At 37.5% G+C, this 15,465-nt stretch overlaps 1 protein-coding gene across 1 annotated transcript in view; it reads left to right on the top strand.

Moving 5' to 3' along the window:
- Window positions 1-15,465, top strand: part of LOC107729120 (uncharacterized) — a 51,641-nt gene that overhangs the window by 28,275 nt on the left and 7,901 nt on the right. The window contains exons 4-9 of the mRNA XM_016539501.1: window positions 5,782-5,882; window positions 12,183-12,249; window positions 13,372-13,418; window positions 14,577-14,727; window positions 14,947-15,078; window positions 15,182-15,364. Coding sequence (XP_016394987.1) covers window positions 5,782-5,882; window positions 12,183-12,249; window positions 13,372-13,418; window positions 14,577-14,727; window positions 14,947-15,078; window positions 15,182-15,364 — 681 coding nt within the window. The remainder of the gene's footprint in view (window positions 1-5,781; window positions 5,883-12,182; window positions 12,250-13,371; window positions 13,419-14,576; window positions 14,728-14,946; window positions 15,079-15,181; window positions 15,365-15,465) is intronic.

Here is a 15,465-nt window from a genome sequence, read left to right as displayed (position 1 = left end):
TTTTTTTTTTTTTTTTTTTTTTTTAAATATATGTTTTTTTTTTTTTTTATATATGAATGTTAAACTCAAATAGGAAGACTTTGAAAAACACTCGGAATGACTGTGGAATGAATACGATTATTTTTGCTGGTCCAGACCCACCCAGATGGTGGTGCATTCTTTTGAGTTCTAGGATTGCTCAGTCATGGAAGTTCATCTAGATCAGCATTTCAACCGTCATATCTCTTCACCCACCGCCCACCCCGTATGTAGTCCAGGACTCATATAACAGACAGCAGAGAAAGCCGAGCCCTTTCCCTGTGCCAGCGGCGATTTAAAATGTGATCATTGTGAGATTCTGTTGTGCGATTCATCATACATTCAGGTGGAGCAAAGGAGGTCATGGCACTGGATGAAAGCAGCAGTAAATTCAGACTGTCACTTCAAACGCATCTCTGCGCTGATTTTCGCATGCACAGCGCTGATCCAGGACAATAAGGAGGCTGTTGCTCAGCATTTCAAACGCACACACACACACAAATCAGAGTGTGCTGTAAATATATGAGACTCTTTGTAGATGCTTTTCAACACATTCATCATATTTCCATGCACAGGTTGTTGGAAGATCAGACCTCCACTGTGACCCTGTTCACATGGGCAGCGATTTTATCACCCTCATTGGTACTAGTTGCTACTTATTTGTATTTCGTTTCAGCAAACTTGTCCTTGTTTGGGGTCAGTTTTATTTTTTGGTAATACTTTACAATAAGGTATAATTTGTTAACATGAATGTAATTTTTACTAACATAAACAAATATAATTTTTACTAACGTATTAACTAACATAAACAAACAAAGAACAATACATTTATTACAGTATTTATTAGTCTTTGTTAACGTTAGTTAATAAAAATACAGTTGTTCATTGTTAGTTCATGTTAGTTCACAGTGCATTAACTAATGTTAACAAACAAGTTTTGATTTTAGTAATGTATTAATAATGTTGAAATTAATATTACCTAAGATTCATAAATGCTGTAGAAGTATTATTCATTCATTCTTCATTAGTTAAAGTAGTTAACTAATGTTAAAGGGTTAGTTCACCCAAAAATGAAAATTCTGTCATTAATTACTCACCATCATGTCGTTTCAAACCCGTAAGACCTTCGTTCATCTTTGGAACACAAATTAAGATATTTTTGATAGAATCTGAGCTGTCTGACCCTGCATAGACAGCAACGCAGAAACGTAGCAAGGAGATCTGTAAAATAATCCATAGGGGCTTTCGCACCGCATAGTTCTGGGAACTTAGTTCTAGGAACTAGCCAGCAGGGTAGTTCCTAGAGAACCAATTTCTCCCTCTGGCCGTTTTCCTGGTTGCATTCACACCGGCAGCAGAAACTCGAAGCGGCCGACAGCGATGAATTTTTATAACGGAAATGGAGTTGAAACGCACAATTTACGCGATTACAAGAGCAAAAAGTTGGGCTAAGAGACTAATTTTTTAATGACAACTTGCAGTGTTACATATCATCGAAGCTGGGAAAAGAACACAACATTGCAGACAACAGGTAAATGCCGTTATTTGCCTGTATATGCCTGTTTTCCATGTTCGTGGAGTAAATATGTTTACATGGCTTTTTAAAAATACCGGGTGGCCGGTGTTTCGCGTGCGTTTGGCCAATCAGCGTACTCTTACGTCACTGATAGTTCCTATAGAACTGTTTTAGACCCTACTCTGAAGTAGGAGCTAATTTAGCTCCTCCAAACGGAGTTCCTAGAACTAAAACCGTTCCTAATGGATTATTTTACCGATCTCCTTGCTACGTGGATGGACTTGGGAACATTTCAGTTGCAATGCTGTCTATGCAGCGTCAGACAGCTCTCAGATTCCATCAAAAATATCTTAATTTGTGTTCCGAAGATGAACGAAGGTCTTACGGGTTTGAAACAACATGAGGGTGAGTAATTAATGACAGAATTTTTATTTTGGGTGAACTATCCCTTTAACTAATGAAACCATATTGTAAAGTGTTATCTATTTTTTTCTGTTTTTTATTCCACAAGGATGCATTAAATTGATCAAAAGTGACAGTAAAGACATTTCTATAGGATTTCTATATCAAATAAATGCTGCTTTTAAAATGTCTATTCATCAAAGAATCATGACAAAAAAGTATGGTGGTTTCCACAAAAATGTTAAGCAGCATGTCTCTTTTCAGCATTGATGATAAATGTTTCTTGAGCAGCAAATCAGCATATGATTTCTGAAAGATCATGGAGTAATGACTGCTAAAAATTCAACTTTGCCATCGTAGGAATAATTTATTTTTTAAATATATTAAATAGAAAAAAAGTTCTTTTAAATTGAAATTGTAGTAATATTTTGCCGAATTGCTGTTTTCCTATATTTTTGATCAATTCAATCCAGCCTTGTTAAACAAAAGAAAACATTCAAAAACATTTTAAAAATCTTACCAACCCCAAACTTTTTAAATGGTAGTGTATTTTTTACTCACAGTTTCATACTATTATACTATTACAGGCCTTATTATAAATAGAATGAAATAAAATAAAATCTTTTATGTTTTCTCTTTTAAATGTTTATGCATCTAACAATGATAGTAAGCAAGAAAAAGACATGCTTAAAATATATGTCAACTTAATATAAAGTAAATATTAAGCAGCAACCTAGATTAAAGCAACACGCTGTGTGGGTTTAGCATCATTCCTGCTGATTATATGTTGATGGGCCTGGAGAGAGGAGAGAGAGTGGTCTGTCATGAGTGACAGGGTCATTGTGAACAGTTTTTGAACTCATGGGAATATTGCCAGTGCCAGCCATCAACAGGTATGCGTGTATGTACTGTAGAGTATGTGTGTGTTATCCTTTGTGTCTGTGACTGATTGATTGCAGAGGATCATGGGTACATAGGCTGGAGATTGGAGAATGAAATGTTATTCCTTTTCCCTTTTGCTGATGGTTTATTTGAAGTCGAGCTTTTCATAAGCCAATAAAAAGAGATGGCATGCAAGCTTATGCTGCTTTATGAAAAGATGCTTTCAGATCAAATAGCCATAAATTGGTTGTTGAAAGACGTGGATCATGCTGAGGAATGCTGCTGTTTTATAAATCTGTGGTCTCAAAATGGAGGCTGAGTGCTGGATGATTTCGGGGACATAGTGCTGACTCTGGGATATGTGTGTATGATGTCTGATTGGAGTCATACCGAGGCAGGCTCAGCTTCTATTAGTAAGAGCCGTCTGGATTTGATAGAAAGCGTAACAAAGAATGATGTCAAGCTAGCTGGAAACAAGATGAGCGTGAGCTCACAGTGCACGGCTTTGCTGTGTGTGACTGTTTTGCCTGGTGTTTGTGTGGGTTATTATTAGTTTGTGAAGTGTTGTTTGGTGACATTCAGGTGCGGTGGCTTTAGCTCCTGTGTGTGTGTTGATGTGGGGAGCATTTAGGGGAGCAAGACTGAGAGATTCCCCTTTTTTTCAGTTGCATTTCAGCCAAATAGGACAGGAAATTGGGGGATGAGGGGGGCTTGGCTGTAGCCCCTACTCTGGGGCACAACGAAGATGGAGAGGGGCTGCTTATGAGAGAGAGGAACCGACTCCTGTTCCAAACTCCAAACTGACCTAGTTTCTCAGACAAAGACTCTGAGAGTGTGCTTCTTGTAGATAATGTCTTCTTTCTTTCTTTCTTTGTTCATCATTCTGTTTGTCTTTTTTTCTGTCTGTTCATCTGTCTATCTGTCTTTTTTCTTTTCTTTTTCTTTTTCTTTGTCTGTCTTCCTCTGTGTGTGTGTGTGTGTCTGTTCTTTCTTTTTTCTTTTCTTTCTTCCTTCATCCATCTATCCATCAATCCGTCTGTCTGTCTGTCTGTCTCTTTTATAGTCTATCTTTTCTTTTCTTTTCTTCTTATTCTTAGTGTTTTCTCTCGTTCTGGTCCATATCTCATATGTGAACATTTATGTTTTTCTTTTTGCCAGACTGGCTGTCATAACACACTTCATGTATGCTCTAGTAAGTCATTTCGGTCAGACGGCATCTGCCAAGAAAATGTGCACATAACTTATGGTTCCTTTGTCTGTGGCTGGTCCCGCTTGTTTCGCACACTCTCCTTTCATAACTCGCAATGTAATCCTCAGATTTCCCCTCACCTCCTGTATTTTCACTCATCTCTGAGTAGCTGTGTCATCATTCATCTCTTCATCTAGCGCTCCAGTTTTGCCATGTGTCACTCTCATGAGCGCGACGCTCTTTCAGGGGAATTGAAAAAGTGTAAATCAGCATAATTACAGTGTCTGTGTTCCCCCTGCCTTGTAAAGGTGCTGATTGCGCCAGTCCCTTATTTTCTGGCTCATTTTGCCCCCACCTCAGCATGTTTGCCTTCCCAGATGCCCTGTGGCTCTGGAAAAAAACAGAAGAGAAAAAAAGACCCCACGTTTTACAGTCCAGGAATGCAGAGGCACAGGGAGAGCTGGAGGGTGACAAAAAGAGCCCCTTATAAAGCCAAACCACTGTCTTACAGGACTCATATAGTTTGTTTATTTGTACCTGTTTATTGTAGCAGTTAAGTCTGAATCTTTTTTTAGTTTGTTTTGCCTGGTGGCCTTCTTTTGTTGGCTCCAGTGTCCGTAGTTTCTCTCTGGAGATTGTAACTGCCATTCTTGGCACTTTCCCGTACTTTAGTCCATTGCAGTCTGGTGGAATTTGTTTGTCTATGTTGGTTTGTTGGTTTTGGTCCCAGGGCTTGCTTATTAAGGGTTAATGAGGCCAAGCACTGATAAACAGACTGATACAGTGTTGATAGATGGCGCTGCTTAACTCTGCCAGCCCAACAGCCAGGAACCAGACCACTCCTGAAACCTATTTTGGTTTTTGGCCTCTGTTGGACACAAAATAGGTTGGAAAATATGATTAACTTTCTAATTTAATGCAAAATGCATTTTCCTCATTAAGGCAAGAATGTATCTTCTTAACGGCAGCATTATTATGATTATAGTGTTGGAAAACCACTTCAAGCTGGAAATCTCACTACCCCAAGGTTGTTGGTTTAGTATAAATGATAGCTAATTATTAAGCTGTGCTATAGATCTTTTTAAAGGAACAAATCATGATTATTTTGATGTTTCACATTAGTCCATTTCACTTCCATCCTAAGTTTCTCACTGTGACCCAGATCTTCCTTAAACTTTAACCCAGTGGAACTGGTTCCCTATAACTCGATGTTAACCAACCACTTTAAAACCGAGAAAGTTTAGTGACCCCCGGCTTCTCTGTTCCTCAGCAGGCGTCCCAAACCAGCCAATATTTTATGTGGCATGATGATGAGACCGTTTTCTCATGAGACCAGCTTATGACTTTTTTCAAGGTCAGAGGTGAAAGAGCAGAGAGAGACAAGATAAATATTGTTAGAGGGGCTCCTTTTAACCACCGTATTAGTTGCATGCTTTGCTTTCCTGCACCGCTTTGTATGTTTACACTGAAGATCATTGAGGGGCTCAAGTGTGGCGTCCATGGTAATTACATTACAGCGATTCTTGGTGTCGAGAGAGATCATTTGGGGGTGAGAGTCACGTCCTGCTGTGTCGGACCCATTTATAGTCTCTTTTTAGTCCATGCATTATGAATCAACTCAGTGTTTACAATGGGAAAATGTGATGGAATTCACCAATTTCACAGGTCTCACGGGAGTTTCCTGAATCACTAACAAAACAAAACAATTTCAAGTGTGAAAAGTATGATTTCTGTGAGGTCATCCACTCAATCTTTCTCGCTTTCTCTCTCCCAGGACTATCTTGGCTGCATTATTGACTGTGGTGACTTGCCTCTCAAACCAGAGGAGGTCAGCACCCTCTTCTGCAACATCGAGGACATCTATGAGTTTAACAGGTGGGTGTCTTCTTTCTTTTAAAACTCTGGTGGTCGAGATGTCCGTCTGTGTGGTAGCGGTGTCTGCTGAATTTGTCTCAAACACAATGACTGGCCTGGGTCCTGGTCTGTCCCACCGTGAGGGACAATGTGCAGATGTCTGCCAAGAGCGAGTGTACGGCATTTCTGATGCACTCCAGCAGACTTTCCCTGGACTGCTGTAGCTGATCTGGAATGCTCTTCAGGAGACGTTTTCTCAGCCGTCATCATAACTTAAGCTCTTTTTAAAAGACATGCAGCATATGGTTTATTACACTGTTGAGTTCATGCATGGTCCACTGAACAATTTAGTCAGTCTTGTTATGTGTCTGTTTCACACTGTTTATTGCAAATGACACTCTGTGTTTATTTCAGACTCATACGCATGGTTTAGCCCAGTGGTTTTCAGTTGGTGGGTCGCTGCTACTTGCCACTCAGACATCCTGTTTTTACATGATTCTGTTTCTTGGTTCACCTCCACTCCACATCATCCCTCTAATGACATTAGGCAGTGTCAAAATTGAACATGGTGCCTCACTGCCAGCTCTTGTGGGAAATTATCTTGGCTGTGTTGAAAACAGAAAATCTTCAAAACTCTTGGGTGTCCTCATGACCTTATTTATTAAAACTTCCTTTAATAAAATGGCAGGACTTTTCTTCCCATCGCAGCTGCTTTTGGCCTCTGCTTGAGATTATATTAGCATGTAGTGAGCAGAATGAATTATTCATTTTTAAGAAAGCCATTCTAAAAGGTATAGTTCACTCATAAATAAAAGATCTTTCTTAATTTACAGTTTGTAGTGACCACAGGCTTTCAAGCTCCAAAAATGACAACAAAAAAGCACCATATAAGTAGTCCATATGACTACACTACTTTTACAAAAGTTTTGGTCTGTAAGTTTTTTTTTATTTGTCTCTAAATGGCTCTATTTTATTTTATTTTATTTTTTTTTGTATGTTGTATGTTTAAAGTGCCTTATACTCACCAAGGCTGCAATTATTTGATCAAAAATAGAATAAAAACAGTAAAATTGTGAAATATTATCGCAATTTAAAATAACCGTTTTCTATTTGAATATATTTTAAAATGATATTTATTCCTGTGATGGCAAATCTGAATTTTCTGTCCTCATGACCTTATTTATTAAAACTTCCTTTAATAAAATGGCAGGACTTTTCTTCCCATCGCAGCTGCTTTTGGCCTCTGCTTGAGATTATATTAGCATGTAGTGAGCAGAATGAATTATTCATTTTTAAGAAAGCCATTCTAAAAGGTATAGTTCACTCATAAATAAAAGATCTTTCTTAATTTACAGTTTGTAGTGACCACAGGCTTTCAAGCTCCAAAAATGACAACAAAAAAGCACCATATAAGTAGTCCATATGACTACACTACTTTTACAAAAGTTTTGGTCTGTAAGTTTTTTTTTATTTGTCTCTAAATGGCTCTATTTTATTTATTTATTTATTTTTTTGTATGTTGTAAGTTTAAAGTGCCTTATACTCACCAAGGCTGCAATTATTTGATCAAAAATAGAATAAAAACAGTAAAATTGTGAAATATTATCGCAATTTAAAATAACCGTTTTCTATTTGAATATATTTTAAAATGATATTTATTCCTGTGATGGCAAATCTGAATTTTCAGCAGCCATTACTCCAGTCTTCAGTGTCAAATGATCCTTCAGAAACCATTCTGATATGCTGATTTGCTGTTTAAGATATATTTCTTATTATTATGAATGTTGAAAACATTAACATTAACATTAATATTTTGGAAACCGTGATATATAGTTTTTATTTAAGATTCTTTAATGAGTAGAAAGTTCAAAAGAAGTTCAAAACAGCATTTTTTTGTAACATGTAAATATCTTTAATATCACTTTAATCAAATGAATGTGTCCTTGTTGAATTAAAGTATTCATTTCTTTGTAAAAAAAAATAAAAATAAAATTCCCAAAAAAACAACATTTATTTGAAAATGTAAATCTTTTGTAACATTGTAAATATCTTTACTCTCACTTTTATCAAATGAATGTGTCCTTGTTGAATTGAAGTATTCATTCCTTTGTATAAAAATCCCAAACTTTCGAACAGTAGTGAATATATTTCAATTCATCTGAAGCCACATGCTATATTTACATGATTAATAGACTGAAATTTAAGTCAGCACACAGCTCTCAAATCATATGAGAATGAATAATGACTGAAATTTGGTCTATTCATCCCACAAAGCTTTGTGTTTACGGAAAACAGGGAGTTGAAAATTATTCAATATTTCTCTGATTGTGTTTGGAGAAAGAATAACAGCATGTGGGTTTGGAACGGCAATGATGGTGAGTAAATGATGACAGAATTTTCATTTCTGAGTGAACTACCCCTTTAGATCAGCTCTCTAGTTGTTAAGACTATATAAAATGAATGACTGACCTTGTTTTTTCCTCCCTTTCTTATATTTTAAACACACAAAGGCTCTCTCTTTGTCTGTTCTTACTCTTAAAAGTCCTCTGCTCATCGCTGTGGAATGTAGCCCCTGTATTCAGACTTGATTCTGTTGAGTCTACTTTCTTGGCACCGGTCAGAGCTTTAGGACACATACAGATGTCATTTTCCTCTTAGCCAAAGCAGCCGGGCTCCGAGGTATAGCTCCAGCCCCTGTGGTGAATGAGCCACACATGACCTGTCAGAAAGTGAGGGTGCAGCCAAGCGAGCAGTGCATCCTGGGACAGCAGACAGAACTTATTTTGTTCCCACAGTCATCTGTCCAGTTATAGTGAAGCATTGTAAATTGTGCCTTTGCACTGGAATGCTGCATTTGTCTTGTGCAGCGACTTCAACAGAACAGGCTCTTTTTGCTGGCTTGGGAATCTCCTCTCTATTTTGCAGTGATGAAAACATTCCACTGCTGATTCATTCTTGTGTTTTACAATAGTTTTTTTTTTAAAACCTTCTCATCAGTTCATATTGTTCTATATGTTTATTTTAGCAGTTGTAATCGCACCCTTGATTTTTCCACTCTGGTGGCCTTTAATGGGTGTTAAAACTTCAGGATCAGCCATATTGTCCTCAGTGATCCTTCAGGATAGACCTTTTTTTTTTTTTAAAGCCATACTAAATACATAATAAATATACACAAATATATACACTACCAAATAAAATGTATAGACTACCATTCAACATCTTTTAGAGAAATTAATACTTTTATTCAGCAAGGACACATTAACAACAGTGACAAAAATTACAGCTAGATTTAAAATGACGTGCAATAAAAATATTCTGCTCAAAAGTGATATTAGCCTTGATTTTTTTCTTCACATGTCACATTTCATCATAAGCTCGTATGTTTTTCTCCATGGTAACCAAGCACACTAACTTGTGAAAAAAAAAAAAACACTTTATCACCACCATCACATCACAGATGTGGGACAGTCATTATTTAAAATTATATATATATATAATTTTCATAGTTTTTTATTGATATAAATAATATTCATAAATATTATTTCACTTTTTCTTTTTTCTATAATGAGTTTTCAAAAGGCTTCCAAATCAGTTTTAATAATTATCTACATATAACCACAAAGAAAGCTAAAATTTGTTGCTTAAAAAAAAATCAACTAATGGGTCATAAAAGATTTTAAAAAATGGGACACCCCATAGTCTCATGTAGCAAATACACATTAAGTGTACCATTTCAGACAGGACCATTGAGAGACACATTTAACTGTCCAGACAGATTTCCTCCATTAAGTGAGATAGCAACAACATTTACCTCTTTTGTGTGCTCTAATGGGGTCTCAGTCTGTCACCATACCAAGCTTTGATTTAATTTTGGATTCTAATACACCTTAACGCTGAGAATAAGGAGTATTTGTTTCTTAATAAAGACAAATCTGGTTTTCCCTAAAGCACACGTCTCACTGTCCTCGTGTCTGCTCGCTGTCTCACTGTCTGCTTTGATCTCATTTTAGAGAAATAATGGGTGTAGATTTGTCTTGAGGATTTGTATATTGCATAAAAAAGAAGAATGACTGTGTGAATTTCCCCCACCATAGGATGCTGTGTCTCCAGCAAAAATAAAGGCTTGACTGCTGTAGGAAATATGAGCTAGATGAAAGGAACCATAATGCAGCGAACTTCTGTTTGAGTTATACACACCATGTTAATGGATGAATTGTGGGAGTAGGACAAAAGAAAGGGATGAGACGAGGAGGAGAGTATGATTCGAGACAAGACGACAACTTATGAGTTGAGTCCAAAAAATGGGAAGGGTGAAGTGAAGACTGAATGGGACAAAGAGAATTGGGTTTTTTACATTCAGGGCCTCCTGCAGGTAACTCGCCGTTTCTGGTCATAACTCCTGAAAATGAATAAGTGAGACTTTTTGACTGGTGTTTATTGTAGTCTGTTGTATGGTTTTACAACATGGTTTTGTAGCCAATTCTGACACGGTCAAAGAAAAAATGCTTGTCAGTGGCAGGAATCATGCTGTCATTGCCACATTCAACTTGTGTTTATATGGTGTTTCCAGTCGCTCTGCTGATTTTGTTACTGGTTTTATCGGTTTTGCTTTTAATTTTTTTCCTTTTTTACATTCAGGGCCTCCTTCAGGTAACTCCCCGTTTCTGGTCAAAACTCCTGAAAATGAATAAGTGAGACTTTTTGGCTGGTGTTTATTGTAGTCTGTTGTATGGTTTTACAGCATGGTTTTGTAGCCAATTCTGACACAGTCAAAGAACCAATCTGGTGTCAGATACTCAAAAAGTGTACTTAAGTACAATACTCAAGTAAATGTACTTAGTTACTGTCCGCCTCTGGTCTTAATGTATTAAATCTCTCATTTTAACTCAAACACTCTTAAAAATCTCTTTGTATGCACTGTATCTGGCAAAGAAGAACCTGGGAAAGTATTTAGTATGTATATTGCACACATATTTCAAGTCTCAAACTATTGGTCCGCCAACAGTTTCCTAGGATTTGAATGAAGGGGCCAAAACCTCACAACATTTGCCAAGATCTAATTGAATCCAACTTATTTACTACAGTTCGGACAAGAAAGCAGATACTTGTGGCTTTGAATCAACAGTAAGATCTTTATTGTTTTACAGTTCCAAATTACGGAACTATGTGTTGTTGTTATTATGCCACACCTTTTCAAGACAATCAAGTCATCGTTCAGAAACATCCCATCCCTACAGGCACCTCGAACACCAAGCTCTTTGGACAATCCAAGAAAGCATGCATGAACTCAATTCAATTTCCTTTATAACCACAATGAATGCTCCCTACCACAAAGGTCAGCCACTAAATTTTGTGTTCAGAGGGGAAGAGAGGATGATGAAGGCTGGAGTGCTGCGGTTTCCTTCCGAACTTTTCCCCTCAGCCACATGAAGGGAAGTCCATAGTGTTTAGAGAGCGTCACGTTGTTTTCTTTCACGATATGGGAGGAGGGGTTCCCTCGAGACTGACCAGCCTGGCGGTTTGGGGGCCTCTTGGGAATGAATGACTGTTGGAGTTTCGCTAATGGACTGAATGAAATACGCCGTGCCTGGTCAAGCTGCCATATAGCTTTCATTCAACCCTTCTTTCAAAACATAGTCAGGGAATGTCAAACCACTCATACTCGGTTGAAAAAGTCCCACCGGCCACAAGAGATCATATCAATTCCATAACACTGAGGGAAAATCCATTTGATTCCATCTCATGTTTGAGTAGTGAAAACAATAGAGTTTAGTGAAACAATAGAGATTGTTTCACTAAACCAAGCCCAAGCTTCCTTTATTGCCTTCCTGACACTGTTACTAGTCAATTTAATTCAAAATTAATGTTTTTCATTGAATTACTACCCGAAATGAGCATTTTCCCCACTAGCAGAACGCAGAAACTCTGTGTAGAAAGGTTTTCAATTTTGACTGTGCCGATATTGGGGTATGTTTGGAGGAAATCGAGCCAAAATGAGAAGTTTCCCATCTGTGTGCGTTTAAGCAATGGTTTGGTCTAAATGACAAAAAAAGAAATGAATGCTGTTTGGAAACGCAGGCTGGAGTTGGAGCCCGTTCCAGTCAAGAGTGTCCTCTTGAAACTCCAGTCCCAGATGTTTCCTCAGAAAGGGAATAACATAATTTAGACAAAGAAACAGTTCAAGTCTCATGTCAGAAAACTGGTCTTCATATGCCACTCAATGGATTTTTCAGCTTGCAAATGCTTTTGTGAGAATATGTGAGCAGGAATACATGTGTCATGCACCAAAACTGACTCTTTTTCTTTCTTTTTTTTTTACAGTGAGCTTTTGGAAGATCTGGAACGTAGTCCACATGCGGCAGCCATAGCAGAGTGCTTTGTGGAGCGGGTAAGCACATGACTAAGTAAAATATACATTTCTTCCTGTTCCTTCCACACAATACACATATATCAAGACAAGGAGATTGTGTTTTAATGCACGTCATTCTAGGAGTGTTGTCGAAAATCCAGTTTTGTTCATTTGTAATGTTGGGGCCCTCGCTTAGCAGTATGGCAGAAGCACACAGGTATGTTTGGGCCAGCAAAACAGATGGACTCTCTGAAACTAAATCTAAACATATCAGCAAACAGCGTTGAACTTTTAACACATGCACACGTCAGCTAAGTGCATTTGCAGACACTGTTGGCATTCTTGTCTCCACACCACAATGACACAACAATGAGCAGACCTGGCTGGGATGGGAATCAGACAAGGACATCATTGTTTGGAGTGCTAGAGAGGTCAAATGTGCTCATGGCTCTTTCTGCAATGATTTGTTTCATGGTTTGGAAGAAGAAAATCAGTCTATACCTTTAAATTGCCTGAGGCTGTGTCTCAAGACCCAATGTTTACCTCCTGCTGAAACAGCCACTGTTAGGATCAATTAGCGCTGGCCTAGGAAGCAGAGAGTACATTCGATTAAGCCATTACCGGTGGGTTATTTTGAGGGCTTAGCTCAATTTAACCTTCTCTAATGTTGCAGTGTCTCAAAGTCAGGTTTTTTCCCATAATCTCTGCAACATCAAAAAAAAAAGAAAACTTGTTCCAAATCAAGCAGTGCCTCTAGACTAGATATCAGGCTCCAAATAGAGCACATATTAGATGTGTTTACATGCTCGTACAGATGTAGTTCAGTGACTGTAACTCTGCATCTGCTGAGCTGCCCATATCTGGTCAGATCTGGGTATATTGGCCATTGCCAGAGCAGATGATGGGGTTCACTTGATTGGCTTGTTCTGGTACTGCTTCTGTTTTTGGTATGCAAACATTTAGTGGAAAAATCTCCCACATACTGCCAAGTGAATGCCAGTCTAGATTTTAATTGTCTGTTAAATTTTTGTCTGGTTTCATAACCCTGAACTCTATATGTATATTTTTGATGTCCGTAGTTAGTAGTGTACTTTTGTTAATAGAATGAAAGCATTATCTTTGAAATCACTGTACCAATAATTTATGATTTTGTTTTTTTAGAGTGAAGCTTTTGATATTTATACCATATACTGCATGAATTACCCCAAGTAAGTGAAGAATATTTCTAATTCTCTGATATTATCACTAAAGTACTGTTCAAATTTTTTTGTGTGTGAAATAAATGAATACTTTTATTTATTTATTTATTTATTAAGATTCATTAAATTGAACAAAAATGACAGTAAAGATATTTACAATGTATTTCTGAAAGAATCTGAATGATGCTGAAATTTTAGCATTGTCATCACAGGAATAAATGACATTTTGAAATACATTCAAATATAAATGCAATAATATTTCACTGTATTACTGTTTTTACTTTATTTTTGATCAAATAAATGCAACCTTGTTGAGCATTAGAGAGTTATTTCAAAAACACTGTAAAAATCTTACTGGCCCCAATTTATTTTCAGTCATTTTTGAACAGTTCAGACAAATGACCACTGAATTTATTTAAAAAATAAATAAGTAAATTTAACATTTTGAGCTGCCGAAATAGTTAAAAATCTTAATTGCCCCGCATATATCCCTGAAAACTCTGTTGCATAATGATACAAGGAGAAGGATTTTTGTAGACGGCATAATTAGAATCATGTGATGTACATGTCAACCAAAGTTATGTATTGCATGTAAGATATTTTTGATGAATGTCATGTGGTTTTAATTAGTCTGTTAGATATATGTCTAGAAGAAAAATTAGACATATCAGAGGCAAACATGCTTGGATGATGACTACTTGGAAATACTTTTCAGCCCCTCTCAGTATTCCCATGGGCCTCTGGTACAGCAGCAGCAGATGTTCTGCTAGAAGTGATTCTGATCCACCTTTAGAGAATTACCTGTTGCATATTAATGCAATAACTCTGCAGTTACTCAGATTCTTAAAATATTTTTTATTATGCATACTTTACACTGCAGTACTTATTATATATGCATCAAATGGTGGTGAAACACTGAGTTACAGCAAGAACAAAATACACGTTTTTTGAAAATGGAAGAAACTGGAGGTTACACAAAAACATAAATACTTTTGAGTTGTATTTAGCATTCAGAGACTGTATGTGAGAAGTCTAAGCGTTCTGTAAGTACATTTGTAGATGGCCATCAGCTGAATGCATTACCACAGGCCTTAGGATAAGATGAAGTGCTGTCAGTCTCCCGGTAGACCACCCTGCTTAAAAATCTTCCTCCCTGTTTCCATCCAGCTCAGTAACAGTCCTGCGGGACTGCATGAAGAACGAGAGCCTGGTGCGCTTCTTCCAGGAAAGGCAGGCCTCTCTGTGTCACTCATTGCCTCTAGAGACTTACCTGCTGAAACCAGTGCAAAGGATTCTTAAATACCACCTCCTGCTGCAGGTCAGTGGAGTACAATGTTTTGACAGTAGTGCCGATTTTAGATCTGATCTTTTTTTCCCCTCAAAATTATATGTTTTTTGCTGGGTGATGGTGTACAGGTGTAGATATGGCATCTACTAGCATGGGCAAATGGGGCCAAGCTAGTAAACTTTAAAACAGACATGTAACTCTGGTCAGACTGTACAGTACAGCTGATCTGTTGTCGCCCCCTTGTGGTAGGAACTGTCCAAACACTTTGATAAAAGTGATCCAGGGTATGAGGTGGTGGAAGATGCCATTATAACCATGACAGCAGTTGCCTGGTACATCAATGACATGAAGAGGAAACAGGAACATGCAGTCAGGCTGCAGGTAATTCCAGCCATCAAATGCTCCCTATGACTTTTTACAGAATCAAATATTCTGTAACTCTTAGATTTTAATTCTGTTGCAAATGTTACTTCTTTTTTTAAAGGAGATTGAGAGCTTGTTGCTGAACTGGACTGGGCCTGATCTCAGTGGTTTTGGAGAGCTGGTACTTGAAGGTTCTTTCCGGGTTCAACGTGTGAAAAAGGAAAGAGCATTCTTTCTTTTTGACAAAATGCTTCTCATTGCCAAGAAAAGGTTGGATCATTTCATATACAGCACTCACACCTTTGTAAGTCATCATCATTTGTCATCAGATTTCAGTTTTCTTTCTAAATCTACTGTATATCTACAGTAGAGTGTAGCATTTTACTTCAAGCATTTAGGATATGC

The sequence above is a fragment of the Sinocyclocheilus rhinocerous genome, unplaced genomic scaffold, assembly GCF_001515625.1.
Source record: "Sinocyclocheilus rhinocerous isolate Xijiao unplaced genomic scaffold, SAMN03320098_v1.1 scaffold1870, whole genome shotgun sequence".
Lineage (NCBI taxonomy): Eukaryota > Metazoa > Chordata > Actinopteri > Cypriniformes > Cyprinidae > Sinocyclocheilus > Sinocyclocheilus rhinocerous.
Note: the sequence above shows the minus strand (reverse complement) of the source record. Positions and strands in the feature narration are given on the sequence as shown.